The sequence below is a fragment of the Tachypleus tridentatus genome, chromosome 13, assembly GCF_004210375.1.
Source record: "Tachypleus tridentatus isolate NWPU-2018 chromosome 13, ASM421037v1, whole genome shotgun sequence".
NCBI lineage: Eukaryota > Metazoa > Arthropoda > Merostomata > Xiphosura > Limulidae > Tachypleus > Tachypleus tridentatus.
In genome coordinates, this window is record NC_134837.1 from 115,195,585 (window position 1) to 115,214,741 (window position 19,157).

Below are 19,157 nucleotides of genomic sequence, written 5' to 3' on the forward strand. Positions count from 1 at the left end.
GTAAGGAGAGTTAACCATAAATTGGAAAATCAAAATCCTTTGTTTTATCAAAGGTTTGGATTTGCTGTTTTTAACGCAGTCCTACCTCATGATTTTGTTTATTCATTTAACTTCATTTAGATATAATTATTTAATATCACTAAAATATATATATCGTAAGTTTACTTTGCTGAAACTAGTAAGTTGTATATATAAACAATGTATAACATACCCCTTAAATACACAATATTTGATCATACGAATATAAAGACAGGAATTATTAAGTTATAGTTATTAGCCCCAATAATACTTCAACATCACTTTATATTGTTGAAACCCACACGTTTTAACGACGTTTGTATAGGCAGTGCTGGTGTTTCCTTACCAATATGGTGTTTCACAGTATCCTAGTTATTCTGTTTACAATATGAAATATGCGGGCAACAACCCCTAGTTATTAATCTATCTATATAAAAATATCGCATGCATGTTGTTTTTTTTTCCCTATATGGGTTCGCGCTTTCCTGATGGGAATGAGTTAGGCTGACAACCTCAATGTTTCATCTCGTAGCTTTTGTTAATTTCCTTGTTTTGCTCGAGTAACAGAAATACAACATTCATGCTGAGAAGTGTTGGAAAAAATTCGAATTTTGGTTGAGAAAATGGACACGCTCTGCCTCCACAAATTCAGAGATTAGCTTTTTTTTTTTTCTAGAAGATTGTGCGAATTATTGAAGAGATAAGAACTACTCAAACAAAGTACAAATAAGTAAAGAGTCAATCAGCGGATGTACTAATAAACTATGAGAAAAACAAAAAAAAAGATATGGACCTTTATATTTACTGTCTGATAAAACTAATAAAACATTCTGAAGGAACTACATCTCTACTGCTGAAAGTGGTGTTTACGTTAAACAATGGTCGTATAATACAAGATTGATGCGTTTAACGTAAGCACAAAGCGGCTGGTAACATTTTAAGTAACTTTAAAGACAAGACGAAAAGCAATGGTAATTTTTTAGCACTAACAACAATAAAAAGTATCTGAGGAAACAAATGTTCGTTAAATGTTCGTATTTCTACACTCTATAAACATTTCTTCTACCGTAAAAACCATTTCACACATTATATATGTACACCTATATTCCTACTTATAATCAATGTTTTTAAAGATACATGCAAGAAATAAAATGAAATACTTGTGGTGACAATCTGATATATAGTTGTTACGTCCTTTATCTGAACAATACGGAGAAATTATCACACAAAAACGAGATATTAATGATGCCAAACTTCACAGAATGTCCGTGGTGAGGCTTTATGCTAAACAACAAACAGTACACTTTGAACAGTCGGTTCGATTTGTTTTCTTCCTTTTCGTGTTCAGTTAAATATTACTTATTTAACTGAACACGAATCTTTTATTCTTTATAAGTCTATTTTTTCTCTAGAATTTTAGAGTGAATTTCTACCTTCTTTACATTGTTGTTTACCCTCTATATTGCCCGTAAGTTTTGTGGTTAGAATTCTATATGTTAAAATGATTTTGAATTGCTGTAAGTCACGTAACATGGCAACCGATACGAAATCGCGAGGAAATAGCGTGTATCAGAACTATATTTTCACATTGCTTGACGTTTTATAGGTAGCTTGGCGCCATCAGAAACTGATCGCTTTTTAAAAATGGGATACAACCCTTTCTGACCCCAAATATTCATGCATTCACATAATAAAAAAATGTTATCAGACAGTGGGCTTTACAACTTCTAAATACCCTTCTACTTATTGTTATTGGCATTGGTAAGCTAAGTAATGGAATTAGAAAGACATTTCGTACGTTATCCGTGGTAAACAAAGTGAAGCATCTCGTAACAGATTAGAATTTGCGAAAACAAAGTGAAGCATCTCGTAACAGATTAGAATTTGCGAAAACAAAGTTCAGTGGTAAGCTCCATCTACATGCTCCAAGACATAATACGCAACTGAATAAAAAAGGCTGTCCATCTGGAAACGAGGCTAACAAAGTATAGGTTCATCAAGATAAGATATACAATCATATTATACCTCTTGTTCGGTCTTATCATACCTTAAGTAGCTGCAGAATAAAACAGATATTAATGTTGTTCTATACTGGCCAACTTGACGAACTTTTAAAACGGGCGTTGGATAGCCGTTGTCATGACCTCCTTATTAGGACACTCCACTCTTAATCTGCGAGTTGCAAACATGCTCGCCCTTTCAGCTCTGGGACGTTATCAACTAATGGTCAATCCTACTATTCATTGGGGAAGAGTAGTCTAAGAGTTGGCGATGAGTGATGTTGACATGTGTCTTCCATTTGGTATATTTCTTCAATAGTAGGGACATCTAACATATGAAAACCTTGGGTACGCGACTTTTTCGAAACTCTCACAGAATTAATTTTGGCACGTAAGTATGTATAATTTTTTATGTAACGTAACACAGAATTTTTTAGAAAAATTATATTAACATGATTACACAGAAAACGATAAGCAATTTTGGTGTACGTAAGTTATTATGCAGGATATAAAATGTACCCTAGGTTTTGGAGGTGACTGAAAATGTAGGATCCATATTGCAGTGAGGATACACCATTTATTAGTCTTAACCTCCATTCACAAGTTTCACATGAAGAATAATTAAATAATAAAATAATAAAAAGAAATAGAAATTAGGAGAGCGAGATGTGAGTGCTCAAGCCCACAACGTCCTACATCTATATCATACATGATGGAAATGAGCCTTAAGTAACTCTCACCCCTAAATATGTACTATAAGTGTTGCAGTCAGCCACATAATTTCACTTTATTTACAACATGCTGGAGTTTATAATTATAATATTAAAAAATAAATTTAAAAAAATTAAAACGGCTATCTTAAAGGCAAAAGTATAGTCTGAACTATAAGGTTTCTTTAGTAGTTGTCAATGCTTAAACAAAAACAAGCTGCTTCTAACAGCAACCATTAAGTGAAGGTTTAATACATTTTCCGCTAATGTTTTGTAACATTTTAAATATTGTAACTGTAAAGTTTAATATAATTCTTTCAGAACTATAAGTTTCTTATAACGCAACTTTTGTTGCAATAATCTAATACTTGAAACACTTCTTATCAGTAACAAGCTTACAGATTTACAACGCTAATATCAGAGGTTCGATCACCTTGGTGAAATGAGTACAAATAGCCCATTGTATAGATACACACTAAGGAGACCACCAATAACATATGTGTAACGTTACATATTCAGCCAGTGTTCTGCTGTAAAAATACGTTTAAAATGTGCAAGGTTAAAGAAGGATCCGGTAAAAGCTTAAGGTCGTTGCAATGTAAGAGAGCGTTGATATCTGTACTTATTATCTAATATATTAATATTTCTCCTAAGCCTTTATCAACGTGGCAGTTATTATTCTTCTCGTATTCAGAATCAAGCCCTCACAAGCAGGCATGCTGAGAGTTTTATTTTGGGAAATTCATAACGATGTTCTGGCCTGCATCTAGTTTCAACAAAACAGACATAGCATCATTTCGGTCAATGTGTCTTGGAATGGTAAGGAACATTTAGTCAAGACTTTATCAATATCTCGTATACACCTATTATTTAAACCCCAACAGAGTGGCTTCAAAAGCCGCTTTCAACTCAACAAAAATGTAAATAAAAAAAGGTTAGGCTTAATGAGGGCATAAGTCAAATTTTCTATATTGAGGATGGCCAGTGTTACGTAATCAAATTGACACTTGATCTTCAGTTTAAAATCTATTTCAGTAATGAAAACTGAGACCGGTGGTTGGTTGGTTTTGAATTTCTCGCAAAGCTACACTAGAGCTACCTACGCTAGCCGTCCCAAAGTTAGCAGTGAAAGACTAGAGGGAAGGCAGCTAGTCATCACCACCCACCACTAACTCATGGGCTACTCTTTATCAACGAATATTGGGATTAACTGTCATGTTGTAATGCCCCACAACTGAAAGAGTGGGCATGTTTGGTGGGACGAAGATTTGAAACTACGACCTGCAGATTGAGAGTCAAGCTCTCTAGCCGGTTATCTGGTAATACCTAGCCATTGGAATTGAACCTACGACTGCTCCTTGGAAAACACACGTAGTTACGAGTTTAGATCACATCTGCTCTTACTATTCGCTTATTTAACTTAATTTTAACATCATAAGACGGTTTGCTAACCCTTAACATTTCCATAATTGGGCCTTCAGTTATTGGCTGATTTCTATCTTACTATAGTGTATATATGTATCTATGATTGTGACATAAATAATAAAAATACTGGCGCTATCTATTAAATGGTACCACAAGCAAAAAACCATAAAATATTTCACACTTTGGGTATTCATGAATGAAGCAATTAGAAAAATAAGTACAGTGTATTCAACGATCGTTTGTTTGTCACACATTTAAGGCACTCGACTTGTAATCCGAGGGTCGCGAGTTCGAATCCCCGTCACACCAAACATGCTCGCCCTTTCAGTCATGGGTCGTTATAATTTACAGTCAATCCCACTATTCGTCAGCAAAAGAGTAGCACAAGAGTTGGGGGTGGGTGGTGATAACTAGCTGCCTCCCCTCTAGCCTTACACTGTTAAATTAGGGACGGCTAGCGGAGATAGCCCTCGTGTAGCTTTGTGCAAAATTCAAAATAAACCAAACCAATCACATAACATAATTTCAATTAAAAGTGTTCCCCTATGTAACAAGAACACGACTTTCAGTAGGACTGTGCGTGATGGTTTGTTTATACCTTTATTGAAGCACTTTGTAAAAATAGTACTAAAAAACAGGAGTTTTTAAAAACTGCCATTTACTCAATAAAGGATTTGTTTGATAATGTGAAAATAAGCACAAAGCTGCACTATGGGCTACTTGTGCTCTGCCCACTACGGGTATTGAAACCCGGATTCTAGCGAAGTGAGTCTACAGACATGTTGCTGTGCCACTAGGGGTCGTTAATAAAGATAAAAACATTACAGTTTATAACAGTGGACACAGCAAATAACCCGATGTGGCTTTGCTATAAAAAAAAACACACACGCACACACTCAAAACACTGTTCGTGTTAATGTTTTTTAAACAAATTGAGATATATTTATATTATTTTACGCCAAGCTATAATTTTTGTGAAACTCGTACTAACATAAACACTGGCAGATATAAATGAAAACAGACTCATAGTTTTATGATAGTGACATTTTGTGATAATAGAGTTCTTCATTCTCTTTTAGATGAAGTAAACCTTTTTGGAGTAGCAGCCCATGAATTTGGCCATTCTCTTGGTTTATCTCACAGTTCGGTACAAGGATCTCTTATGTTCCCTTACTACCAAGAAATAAAAGAACATTTCCAGCTACCTTACGATGATATGATTGGTATTCAGCAGCTATATGGTAGGTGCTGGTGTTTGAAATACAATATATATATCTTTGTTATACATATATGAGACTTCTACAACTAAATATATTAATATTATTGCTGTCAGAACTAGTGTGTTGCTTTGACAAAAGAAACATTTGTTACAAGAAAACTCAAAAATAATTAAAAACAAGCGTCAAAATTAGAATAAACACTGTTACCTTTATTTTATGGAAGTCCCTTGTCCTAACGTGTTAAATAAGCACTATGGTTTTTCGGTTTATAACTTGAAAACACTTGTAATTTTCTAATGTCTGTCATGTGTTAAGCTTACTGTCACATAACTTTTAAAAACATTTATAAAACTGCACAAAGAAAATCTACCTGTTATTGTTATCATTTATTACACTCGTCATTGTTGTTTTACAGGATCTGCAGTTGGAATCCCCATTGCGTCAGCGGATGATTTAAAACCTAAAAATCAGGTTTTGATACCTATGGTGGGAATAGGGCCTTGCGCTTAACAATAAACACGCAAATCTTGGTGAGGCTCGAAGTAATACACCCTTCGAATAATGCAAGTTTTAAAAGTTAGTTAAGAGAGATACAGAGAGTTGTGAGTTTATCTAAATGTATTAATTGGATGAATTACAGCATTGTTAATTGCAATTCAAGAAATATATATGGAGAGGGCCCGGCATGGTCAAGTGTGTTAATGCGTGCGACTCGTAATCTGAGGGTCGCGGGTTCGCATCCCGGTCGCGTCAAACATGCTCGCCCTTTCAGCCGTGGAGGCGTTATAATGTGACGGTCAATCCCACTATTCGTTGGTGAAAGAGTAGCCCAAGAGTTGGCGGTGGGTGGTGATGACTAGCTGCCTTCCCTCTAGTCTTACACTACTAAATTAGGGACGGCAGCACAGATAGCCCTCGAGTAGCTTTGTGCGAAATTCCAAAACAAACAAATATATGGTGAGGCGGGAATAAGTTGAAGGTACTGTTTATAAACCGAAATTTGTGAAAGTACGTTATAGTTATATATTATATTTTTGTGAAAGAGTAGAAATGTACACATGCTGTAATTTTTAAAAATATAGACCTATTTAGAGATTTGTATAAGCTTTATTTGTAAAAGTTTAATTTTTGTGACATTAGAACTGCATATATTTGTTAGTTTCTGAGCGTGCAGAGTTCCATGTCATGTTAGTGATCCTAATTAATAGTTTATAGCCTGTCTAGAGCACGTGCGCCAAAATTTTTAAAATAGTAGAGGCACGTATACAGAAGAACTGGCGAATTGAATGGGGCGAGAAAATTTTTAGCTGAAAAGATATTCAAAGTGGAATGGCACGTGCACCTTCTACCTCTTCGGTTATACGCCTGTGGCACAGACGTGTCATGTTTGAAAAGTACGGTGACACACACGTTATATCTACAATTATATTGACTTACACATTGATTTTGTGTTTGTAAAAGTTCAGAAGTCCACATCAAATGGTGTTTTTTTAAATTAAATATTTTATGTGTTACTTTTTGTAAAATTTAGAAAATTTGCAGCTATTATCAAGCTGCATGATCATTATGCTTTTATTGTAGAGCTGCAGATACATTTTTTTTGCGTGGGAAAGTATTAAGTTTATACTTTATTTGTAAAAATGATAGGTTTTGTGTGTGCATGTTTATGTATAGATATATAAAGTTTGCTAAAAATATATATGTATAAACGGCTGGTATGGATAGAGAAAACACTATGTAGAAAAGCGAACAACGTTTAGACCTTCTTCGGTCATCATCAGGTTCACAAAGAAAGAGGTAACTGACCGATAGCTGACCACATTCTTTCTCTGTGAACCTTACGATGACCGAAGAAGGTCGGAACGTTGTTCGCTCTTCTGCATAAAGCTTTCTCTACTCGTACCAGCCGTTTTTACAAATATATTTTTCTCTACAAGTGAGTTTTCTCGTCATCACTGAAAGTTTGTGAAAGCGTAAGCTGTGCAGTTTTTCTGTTCCTGAAAAGACCCGGGTTGCACACGACTGGTTATATGTTGAAAAAAACAAACATATGGAAGTTTGTGTTTTTAAAGGTAGAATTGCATACATCATGTGCTTGTGAACGTACAAAATAGTACACCTGTTAAGCGTTTACATACGCTTTAATTTATTAAAGTTTAGATCTTTGTTATAAACTTTAAGTATATTAAAATTTTTGAAACCACTAACTATCAAAACCATTTCTTTCAGGTTCTAAGAATCCTAAAACTTGGGCTCCTATACCACCACTGACACAGCCTCCTAAAGTCCGTCCGCCAAAACCTATAACAACAAAGAAGCCAGTTTGGAACCCAAAAACCCAACGACCTCTTCATCCACCTCCTTATACCGCTGTACCAGAGGAACCCAAGCCAACACCTCCTCCTCAACCCAAGAAACCCAATGCTTGTGACATGCATATAGATGCTATTTCAATTATTCGCAACGAAATATTTTTCTTTAAAGATGAAGTGAGTTCTGTGAAGTGTTATTAAACCAATAATTTCCAGTAGGTTTAAATTATACTAGAATTTTTAAGTATGTAGAAATTGTACAAAATAATTTTAACTGTTGTACAAAATACTAGTAATTGAAATCAAAACTTGATCTGATTAACTAAACACAATTTAATGTTAGTAACATTTCAGGCCTTTGCCTTTATGTCTTTATAAAGTGTAACTAAATACGCTTTTTCTATAACCATAAGCATGTGTTTCTTAAATATGTTAATAAAAATAATTTTTAATTGAAAATTTTATTTTGAAAACAGGAAAGTAAACATCTTTAAGAAAATAAGTATTCATTTCATTCCCCAATTTTTAGTGTGATTCTACAATTACAACAAAAAGGTAAAAACAACTACTGGCTGTAAAAAGTTTTAAAATGTGTGTGGAATTTTGAAGAATTTACCAAATGTACCTTTACAGAAACCGTATACTGTTCATATTCTTTGTTTTATTTACTTTAAGTTTACTTGAAATCAATCTCTTATTTATGATGCAATGTATTAAAGCACAATGGGTCTGATCTGGAGGTGTGTTACTAATACTTCTCATTTCTCCATTAACTCACAAATTCTTTCTTTATTATCATTGTTCTTCTATTCATAGAAGATCGTATTGTTAAATTTTATTCTGTAATAATAATAATAATATGAACTTGCACATCTGTAAAATAAGAAAAGAACATACCCTTCTCATATATTATGTATATCATGTTGTTTCAATTTTTTTCTCAGAAATCCAGCATTTGTAGACCATCACTGCCAATATTATACAGTTTTATGCTTGCCCTAACTGTCTGCAATAACTTACTTTCCTTCCTTTTTTTTAAACTTTTCCTTGTTTTGATTGATGAACCTGGTGAAATAATAAATATATTAATATATACAAATGTCTGAGGAACTGTCTTAACATTATTCTAGGTCAGATTAAGGAAGGACACAACACCCCTACAAGTTACTAGCTTCTGACAAACATTTCCACATTCCAGTGTACAAGAATGAAATTAATTACCATAGTTTTTATAATCTGATCTGTCTTGGCTTTAATAACATCCAGTTGATAAGGTGCCAACAAGTTATCTGCATCTTTGAATCATACATATTACAGAAGAACCTTCAATAATTACCTTAATAAATCACTATTAAACTGTATTAATTATTTTTTATGAGTGTGTCTGGATCATCCTAAAATGTAAAAACTATTTAAACATCTTTCATATACACTATTTGGTTCAAGTAGTGGCATTGAGTGTATTCTTTCTCTATATATATTTTATGTATTTCACTTTCTTCTAAGGTTTATAAAAAATTTTTCAATGCATAATATATTACAACAGTATTTGATTATGAGGTTCATATTAAAATTCATCAGCTCTGAGTAAAAGGTGTAAAATATCTTGAATGAAATTTGTGAGATTTAATTGGTTTGTATGTTAATTCACTTAAGTTTTGTTGGTTAATAAATAGAGTAGAAACACTATGTCATTTGGGAAAGGCAAATATAACATGATATATAACTGTGAAGTTTGTTTTTGCCAAATAATTTCTCATTTGAGTCATTACAACAAACTTCACATGTTTAGGTCAAATTATGCTTAGTTTGTGGATTTTCGGAAGCTTGAAATAGTTCTGAAGAGTTCTTCAATATAATCGATGTTGCTAGATTAATATAAAAAATAAATAAATAAAATACTAGACATCAAGAGAGTACAAAGTTTTTTTATTTCCAAATAGTATTGCATTTGATAAACTCCTTACTACTCAATAAAAGTTTAAGCTTGCTTCTCAGTTCCTAATGTATTTGCAAAATTCTCAACTGCAAATAATAAAAGAGCACTCAGAAAAATTTTGGGAAATACAAGGAAATGACAAATAACAATCCATTGAGAAAATTCTTGTTACCAAATTTTTTTGCATGTGATGAAATTCATTTCTTGATTCTTGTTAAATTTCCAAGACTAAAGACCAGATGTTACTAAATGACCATTTAATTGTTGAGAGTGAAAACTGTTTTGCTTACTTCATTCCTTCACTAAAAGTTGGTGTTATTTTCGTTTATAGTACTTTTGGCGTCTGGATAAAAAAGGTTCCATACAATGGGCTAATTACTATCCGACAGAAATTGATAAGTTTTGGTATGGTGGTTTGAAAAAAGTTGATGCAGTATACGAGAGGACCAATGATGGAAAAATTGTTTTCTTTAGTGGTAAGCTGAACCAAATCTTCTGTAAAATTTTTGCTGAGAAATTTTGAGTTGGTGTTATTGTTATTTCATATTTTATGTATTAATAATTTTCTAAAAGTCTATGCTTTAAAGATAAAACAGAAACATAAAATAAAAGAAAATAACTTAAAATTTTAAACTACACTGATTCTTTATTGAAGTAAGTCTATTTTTCTTCCATCAGAATATAGATATTCTTTTGCCATCTGTTCTAAATATTTATTTGAACTCATTATAGTACTGTTAATCCTGTGAAGGTATTTTGGTTTCTTTAACTTTTGTAATTTTTGACTTATATTAATGTGAAAATAGTTTTAGTTGAAGATAAAGATGGTGAGGTTTAATGCATAGCTAAAGTTTTTGGCACTTTGTTAGAATCTCTGACTGTAATTTTCATTCAAAATAGGAATGTTCCTAAACAATAAGAAAATCATAACAGCAAATATCAAATCTAATTAGTTGACCAACCATTTAAAAGAAAGTGTCAAGAATATACATATGCCATATGTTTAAAGTTTAAATTAGCAGACAGATTTCAAGACTTGCAAAACTATTATAGGAAGCTATGGGTGTGGCAAAAATAAAAATTAGGAAATTCAGAAGAGTATACAAGAACAGTTCTCTGATAATGTTAAAACTAATGCCAATAATTTCTTAGAGCACATTAAAAGAAGTAAAATATAAAATAAAGATTGGGCTTTTAAAGAATTTTGTTGATAAGATTTTCTTGAAGACTGTGATAGTTGAGTTTTTAAATATTTTCATTTGTTTTTATTTTCTTTTACAAGAGAGGATGTTAGTAGTATTTCTGACCCTAAGAATTCTATGGGAAACATTGGGATTTATCTGCATCATGTAGAAATCAATACACTGAGAATAATATCAATAAAAGATTGAGAGATTAAAAGTATATAAAGATCCATGAATGTTAAAGAAGATGAAAACTCAGATATACAAACCTCTTTCATTCATTTTTGGTAGGTCAATAAATAGTGGATAGGTAGTTGAGGATTTGAAAATTGCTAATATGTTACTCCTATTTTCAAAAGGGTTAATAAGAGTATAATAAGAGTAGTCTTGACAATTATTGATCAGTCTTGTTCCTGTAGTAGGAAAAGCTCTAGACAAATGAAGCTTTACAAAAATCATCTAGTTAAATAAGATATTATAAAAATTGTATCAGTATACTAAAGGGAAATCCTTCCTTATTAATTTGTTGTTTTCCTCCATTAGTACAGCAGTAAGTGTATAGATATACAATGCTAAAATCAGGGGTTTGATTCCCCTCACTGGACTCAGCAAATAGCCCAATAAAAACACACACACATTAATTTGCTGACTTTTAAAAATTTGTTTTGTTATCTGAATGTTAAAAAAAGTACAGATATGTGTACTTTGATTTTCAAAAATTTCTTCGTATGGTGTTACACAAAACATCATTGGTATTTGGGGGAGATTAGTAAATTAGTTTGTTGCAGGATGGTTGAATGAGAGAAAGCAAAATGTTGCTAACTGTGAAGTCAAGTCAGATGGACCTTTGTAACTATTACTACTGTTAGTGGAGTATCTCAAGAGGTCATGCCTTTGCCTTTTTTTTGTCTACATTAGAGATATTATAGGGCATAATTATTAAATTTGTCAAGTTTGTGGATAAAATTATACTCTTGGCTATTTCTAGCTGTATAAGGCAATGTTGAAGTATTACAGAATGATTTTGATCAAGCATTTAGGTAAACATATATTTGGTAAACAACCTAGGTTATAGTAAGTACAGAACTGTGCATTTGGATAATCATAATTTTTATCACATTTGCTATTTATGTATATTAGAAGCCACTCAACAACATGACTGAAGAAAAGAATTTAGGGCAGTGGTGGATAAATCACTCAACCCATCAAATCAGTGTCTTTTGCTAGTACTAGTAAAAATGTTAGCAGAAATTTCATGGTTTATTTGTATACGTACTGATTTTTATTATTATATTTTAGATAAATACATGTTTATGGGAATTACTAGTTTAGCTTAATTTCAAATACATTGTAGTTTTTGGTACATTATTTTAGAAAAAATATTGAATTACTGGAAATAATTTATAAAAGGGAAATTAGAATGATGCTGAGAAAAGAAAAATTGTTATAGGGATGAACTGAGAACGTTAAGTGTAGTTTATTTAGAGAAAAGAAGGCTAAGAAGTAACTTTATTGAAGTTTACAAAATTATCTGGATGATCAGTAGGATAAAAACCTCCGATTCCTCTGTGCTATATTCTAAAGACAATAGGATGAAAAGACACAAGTAATGTTTGTGAATGACACACTTGACAGTAGTGGAGACTACTTTGTGACACAAGTTTAAAGTAGAAATTGATTATTTCCTGAGAAGTAAAAGGTGGATTGAAGATTCTACTTTTCTCAAGGGTAGGCATGTAGGAACAGCTTTAAAGAACCATTTGAACCCTTCTTGACCTTATGTGATGTTGCATTATCTGTTATATAAAAAAATAATTTCTGCAATTTACTAATTAAAAAAACTGAACATTTTTAACTGTTATTTAGATAAAAGCATTTGTTTAATACTAAGTAGTTAAATTTTGATTAATACAAATATAACAGCAGTCAGCTAGAAAATGTTATTGTATCCATTTGGGCTTACTGGAAGAGTATTCAACTAATATATTGTTGATATAATAGTGAAATATCCCTTTAGTTTTTAAATAATTCTATGTCAACTCATCTAGTGGCCCATGGTATACACTCTTAAGTTTTACTTACATACTTGTTCTTTGTTATTAATAGCAACTGTGCAAAACTTAAGCATTCTAAACCTATTGCTACAAATGTATGGGCTTTTTAAATTAAATAATATGTTAATTTTATATTATCCAAAAACAGTGAATATTAAAAAGAAATATTTGTTCTACAAACTTTAATTTTTACTAAAATGTATAACATTCAATATTTTAAAAATAAAATCAACTTATTCGAGTAATTCTCCATGCATGCATTCATTACATGTCCAGGATAATTTTAAAAATTTGTTTTCAAGAATAAATGGCTACAATTTGGTACTGATGAATTTTCAGCTTTATTTTGTAATTTCACTCTTTTTGGATTTTACTTTGTTCTTGTACTCTTGCATTTGTATTTCATGTAAAAACCCATGAATACATCAAGTTAGAGTTCTATGATATTTCACACCAGTAAGTACCAAAAAACTCAAAATTAGTCATATATTAGCTAATGTTGGATGATTGGTGCCTTAGAAACATTGCTTGTTCTATTTGCTGCTTAAAGTGGCATTCTAACTCTGGGGCTAGTTATGTAGCCTGGTAGTTATCTTGATGTAGTACACAACAGAAATTAACATTAGGGTTATTCTTGAAAATTTAGGCAAATCTCATAATTAATTTGTCAAATATATGAGATCAAGATGAATCTCATTTATTTTTCCATGACACAGAAGTTATGAAGCTTGTTATTTACTAAAACCTGTTTTGTGCAAAGCCCTAGGACCATCAACTGCCAATATTGGGATACAGTACAAATTCAAATCATTAAGTTTACAGGCCATTGAAACTTCATTCAGACGGTTTCCAGAAAATATTTTATCAGAACCTTGTAAGTGTTACATTATTCAATTTTTGTTCTTCTTCACAAACCACTCGAGATCAATTAAGATCATGCCACAAAAGCTCTTTTTAAATTGAATAATATAGATTTATGAGTACTTATTACTTTTTTTCATACACACACACAAATTGAGTACTTTTATATTAAAACTACTTTGGAGTCTCACTTTGTTGTTACAGTTCATATACCAATTTATGTGTGTTCCATCTAATAACCATCTATCATGACAGTAGCCCTGCAGCATAGTTTACATGTCTAAAACACACCTTTAATCCATTTAGTGTACAAGAACAATAGTTTCCAAGTGTCCATTTTAACAACTAGGTTGTATAGAAATCTCTAGGTGCTGCATACAGAGGTATGTTTCTGTTTTAAATAGCATCAATACTCATTTCATTCTCCAATAGATTAAGGTATGCAACAATTAACAGATACATAGTGGAAGTAACTTGTGCTGCTTTTCCATATGGAGATCCTTCTTTATTATGTTGTGTTCTGTTGCCTAGGGTATGTGAATGATTTTCCTCACTGACTATTGCCTATTTTGATTTTCACCTGTTACAAAGACATCACCCTTTGCTTACCATGGCTGAGATATGGCTTGTTGCAGGGGTCTTTCTTGATATTCTTTTGTTTTCCAATATCATTAAATACAAGAGATGTCCCCATCTTGGAAATTCTAAATCTCTGACTTGGACACATCTTTATGATCTAAATATTTCAATATTTTACCATGGAAATAGCAATTACATGCCCTTCTCAAAAGCAATCAGTTTTTGGTGGCATCACACTACCTATGACATAACAAACAATGTCAAAATCTAGTTGTGATACGTATCCTTCCACCATGACATTAAACTGGCTCTGATTGTTGCATGACTTGCTAAGTGGCTTATTCAAAAATGATTTTTATACATCATAATCAATCATCTGTATACAGGAAGTTAACCAATTTTTATTTTGATCAGAATTTTAAAGTCATATTATTATTCTACAGATGTCTAATAACACAGAAACACAAACTTGAACTTCATAAAAGTTATTATGGTTTTAAAAGCAGATTTTTCCATAATTCAGCTACACAGACCTTGAAAGTAATATTATTTTGTTTGTGTTATGTAAGGATATTTTACAACTAAAGAAGAAAACAACTCTTACTTAGATCAAATTATTTATTCATTTATCACAATTAATATTTTTCATTATTTTCTTTCTTAACAAAAATATAAACAATCTGAAGAAAAAGATCATTGATGTCAAACAAATATGCATCCTCATTCATTCTGATATTTTGTGAAACCTATATCTTTTAGTCTTAAAACTATATATTGTGGATTTCTTTTAAGTATTGCATCTGAAGCATTTTGTTTGAATGGCCAACAGTAACTGCTCATCATGCTGATGCTCCACCTTCCCTGATACCTTTTCTCCATTTCCCTGATGTCTTGATGAAACCTTTTCCCTTGTTCTTTGCTGACAATACCAAAATTTTCAGAGTAATCCCTGTCATTATTTTTATTGACATCAGGTTCAGAATTAGGTGAACTGTATCAAAAGTCTCTACTGGAAGGGTTCCTGAGCAACTGGTGTTATAGCAGACTGAAGGTTTGGAAAGGAAATTTTATTTTTATTTCAAATGCTGTAGCTTTGGATGTTACATGAGCAAAAATAGCAGTCATCTATGTGGTGTTTAAGGTAACAACAAACTGCTGTAATTCCAAAAGGCAAAGACTTTGTTTTTACCTTTAGTCTATTATCTCAACTGTTTGATACAAACAGTACAAACTTTGTGCAGAGCCCATGATTTGTCTTGCTCCTTAAATGTTATTCCAAAATATGTTTAATATGTTTTTGATAAATTCTGTAATGTTTTGCCTCTGTTTCTTTACAATAAATATACCACAAATAGAACATATTTGGGTCATTTACACAACATCTTTTTGCTATAGTAACAAACAAATAGTATTGAATAGAAAAAATAACATCAAAGTGCATGCATAAATAAATACAATCCAGAAATGACACATAATGGAACCTAGAATGATTGATAACACTCTCCTGTCACAATTGGTCTAGAGAATTCTCTAGCCAGTGGTTGTCAACATTTTAAGCTTAACAAAATGTGACAAAATGATTTATGTATGTTAAAGTACATATGATATTTGGTAAAAAAAAACACTATAAGTTATGGAGAGAAATGGATATTGTTTTGGATTCAGCATATAGACATTACTGTAGAACATGTAAATATTTCAAGACATTAAAACCATCACAGGCCTTCTTAAGTTTCAATTTGTTGAATGAGTTTGTTACTGAGATATTGGACTTTGAATTCCTTATATTATTTATAAAAAAAATTCCTCCTCCTCAAAAAAAAACAGCTTGTTTTCTGGCCTTGTTATCTATGTATTTTTCCTAAAAATGTGTAGTGAAAGTTGTTCTCTCAGCTTGAATTTGAACTTAAGTAAGATTAACATTCAAACTTATAATTTTCATAATTGTGAGATTGGAATGCTGAAATTTCTTACACAGGTGTTTCTAATAAAACAAAGTATATAAGCAAAAAATTGAGAAAATCTAAGACTAACATGAATGATGTTTTTTTTTTCTTTTTAGTTTTTCAAACTAAGATGCATGTAATTCTATAGTCTAACAATAGGTATTTACTTTTATTTTTATTTCATTTTTTGTTTACTTCACAGTAAGCTTGATATTAGTTTTAACCAGCATTTAGTTAATCTATTGTGTATTCTGTAGTCTACATTAGTTTTGTTGTGTAAATTGTCAGTGCTCCAAACCAAAAACAACTAACATGTTTAATTTTTTTTTTGCATCTGAATACTATCTAAATGAAATTTAAATCCATTTAAAACTAATAGCAACACACAGTATTTCCATACTTCTTCGCAAGACTAATAATTTTTCTAATAAGTCAAAACAAAATTTTACACTCATTACCTTTTAATATTTAAGTATGCACTTCCAGCTTTAATCACCACATCTAAACAGAGTGAATACAGTACTGTGCAGAAGTAGAGGGTAAAAGTAAAAAGTTAGATTTCAGGCTACTTTCAAAGAACAGTGGAAGGTAAGTTAAAGGTACATTAAATGTAAAACATCAAATGTTATAAAGTTCAGCATATTTAGTAGAACAGAAATTCAACTGAAGTGTTTGCCATTAGCAAATAGTTAATATTTTATGTGTCCCCCCATTTGCTTTAATAACTGCAAACAGTCTTTCAGGCATTATTGTTACACATTTAATCAAAGTGTCTCCTTTGGATTTTTATTCTAAATGTTTCTAATATCATCCCTTAAAGTTTCTTTGTAAGTAACTTTTGATTGTCGAATTTTGATCTATTAAATTCCAGATCTGCTCAGTTTGGTTGAGAGTAGGGCTATGTGAGGACCATTGCTTCAGTTGAATGATTCCAGCATCTTCTTTCTTAGCTAAGTAATAGTTGCAGAGGTTGGATGAGTGTTTGGGATCATTATCTTCTTGATAGTAGTATTCTTTACTAACAATATGTAAACCACTGGGCATACCATGGTAGATCAGTGTTTGATGGTACTTGCAAATACTCTCTGTCACCTCAGCAGAAATACACCCCCAAACCATTACACTGCTTCCCCAGTGCTTCACGGTAGGTAATATGCATTGAGATAAGCATCCTTCTCCTTTTTCTGCTGGACATACAACCTACACTTTGAACCATATATTTCAAACTTGGACTCATCCATCCATAATAACCTTTTTTAATCATCAACAGTCCAGTTTTTGTACCTTTCAGCAAATTTCAGTTTCTTGACAGTATGTGAAAATTGAAGTTTTTTTAACTACTTTCTGACCAAATATTCCATTCTCTCTGAGTCTTTTTGATATTTTAGATCTGGACACGTTTTTGTTATTCGATAGATGGTAATTTGTCTCATGCTTTATATCAGTGGCAGTCTTCCATCTGTCCCGAAGGCTGCATAAACAAAGATAATGAACATCAGTATCACTGAGTTTAGGTGTTCTGTCTCTTCCTTTTATATTTTTAAATTCATCTGTCTCATGATCAAGGATGTACTTGATAGTGTTTGGGGAACATTTCAAGTCTGCAGTAATTTGTTGAAGACCAACCAGCATCACATAAAGCTTTTATGTAAACTCTCTGCTTTACTGACAATTCTTTACACTTTTTGGCCACAGCAATATAGTGTTAATATATAGTGTTAAATAATGCTTATATCAAGGCTTATTTGTGAAGTGCTATTAAATTGATTTCTTATTGCAAGTACCAATACCATGCAATACCTCCTTATTAGCTTCTTTCTATATAGTTAAGACACTGCATGGAGTACCATGACAATTATTTCAGACCCTAAATTTGATCACTGTGTTCATTCAAGCAGAATGTATGACATGCCCTTGTTACAAGTATATGGAAATTCTAAAGAATGATAGGTATTCTCACTTACCCTCATTCAGTTGTCAATATGGATCAATGAAGCATTACTATAATGTTAAAGTTTACATTATGTAATGGTCTGGAAGAATTAGTACCATTAAATAGAAAGAATGTCAAAATACTCTCCTGTCCTAACACTCTTCCATAGTATTGTATATTATATCGTTTTTGCACAGTGATTAAAAATTTTACTTTTTTTTAACAAAAATGTAATTATTGGTGCACATGTATATGTTTTTAATGAAGCACTGTTAATATGGAAACAAGTATTTTATTTGTACATTTCATTTTCACTTAGGGTTAAGATAATTTCTTAACCATGAGCTCTAAATGTTCAACTAACTTTTCCTCCATAGGAAATCAGTACTGGCTATATAATGGAAACAAACCAGAGGCAGGATATCCTCGACCATTAACGGATCTTGGTCTGCCAACAAGTTTGCAGAAGATTGATGGAGCCATGGTGTGGGGGCACAATGGAAAAACATATCTGTTCAGTGGGGAACAATACTGGCGTTACAGTGAAACTGAAGGAGTAGTAGAACTAGATTATCCCAGAGATATTAAAACATGGAGGGGCATCCCCTATAATATTGATGCAACCTTTCAATATAGTGATGGTAAACAACAAACTTATTTGAAAAATTTTAAAGATCAAAACTAGTTACATTTAAGTCCTTAAAATAAATATATTTCACAAGATTTCAATTCCTACACCAGAAGTGGGGGTCACAAACACACAGTTGCAGATAAAAATGTAAATCACATAGGATGAAAACTTTTTCAATTATTTAATTTCAGTCTTGAATATTTGCTTATATTTTATTAGTTGATAAATATGCTTACAAATATTTCTATTCCAAATATTGCTGTTTTCTGTCTCTCAGTTTTTCCAAAGATGCACAAGCAACAAAAGAACTGCTTTAATCACATTTTAATCTTCAATCAAATATAC

The 19,157-nt window shown here is 31.9% G+C and overlaps 1 protein-coding gene across 1 annotated transcript in view; it reads left to right on the forward strand.

Moving 5' to 3' along the window:
* Window positions 1-19,157, forward strand: part of LOC143240616 (matrix metalloproteinase-2-like) — a 97,230-nt gene that overhangs the window by 77,090 nt on the left and 983 nt on the right. The window contains exons 4-7 of the mRNA XM_076483348.1: window positions 5,233-5,394; window positions 7,603-7,862; window positions 9,956-10,100; window positions 18,559-18,822. Of these exons, the coding sequence (XP_076339463.1) occupies window positions 5,233-5,394; window positions 7,603-7,862; window positions 9,956-10,100; window positions 18,559-18,822 (831 nt within the window). The remainder of the gene's footprint in view (window positions 1-5,232; window positions 5,395-7,602; window positions 7,863-9,955; window positions 10,101-18,558; window positions 18,823-19,157) is intronic.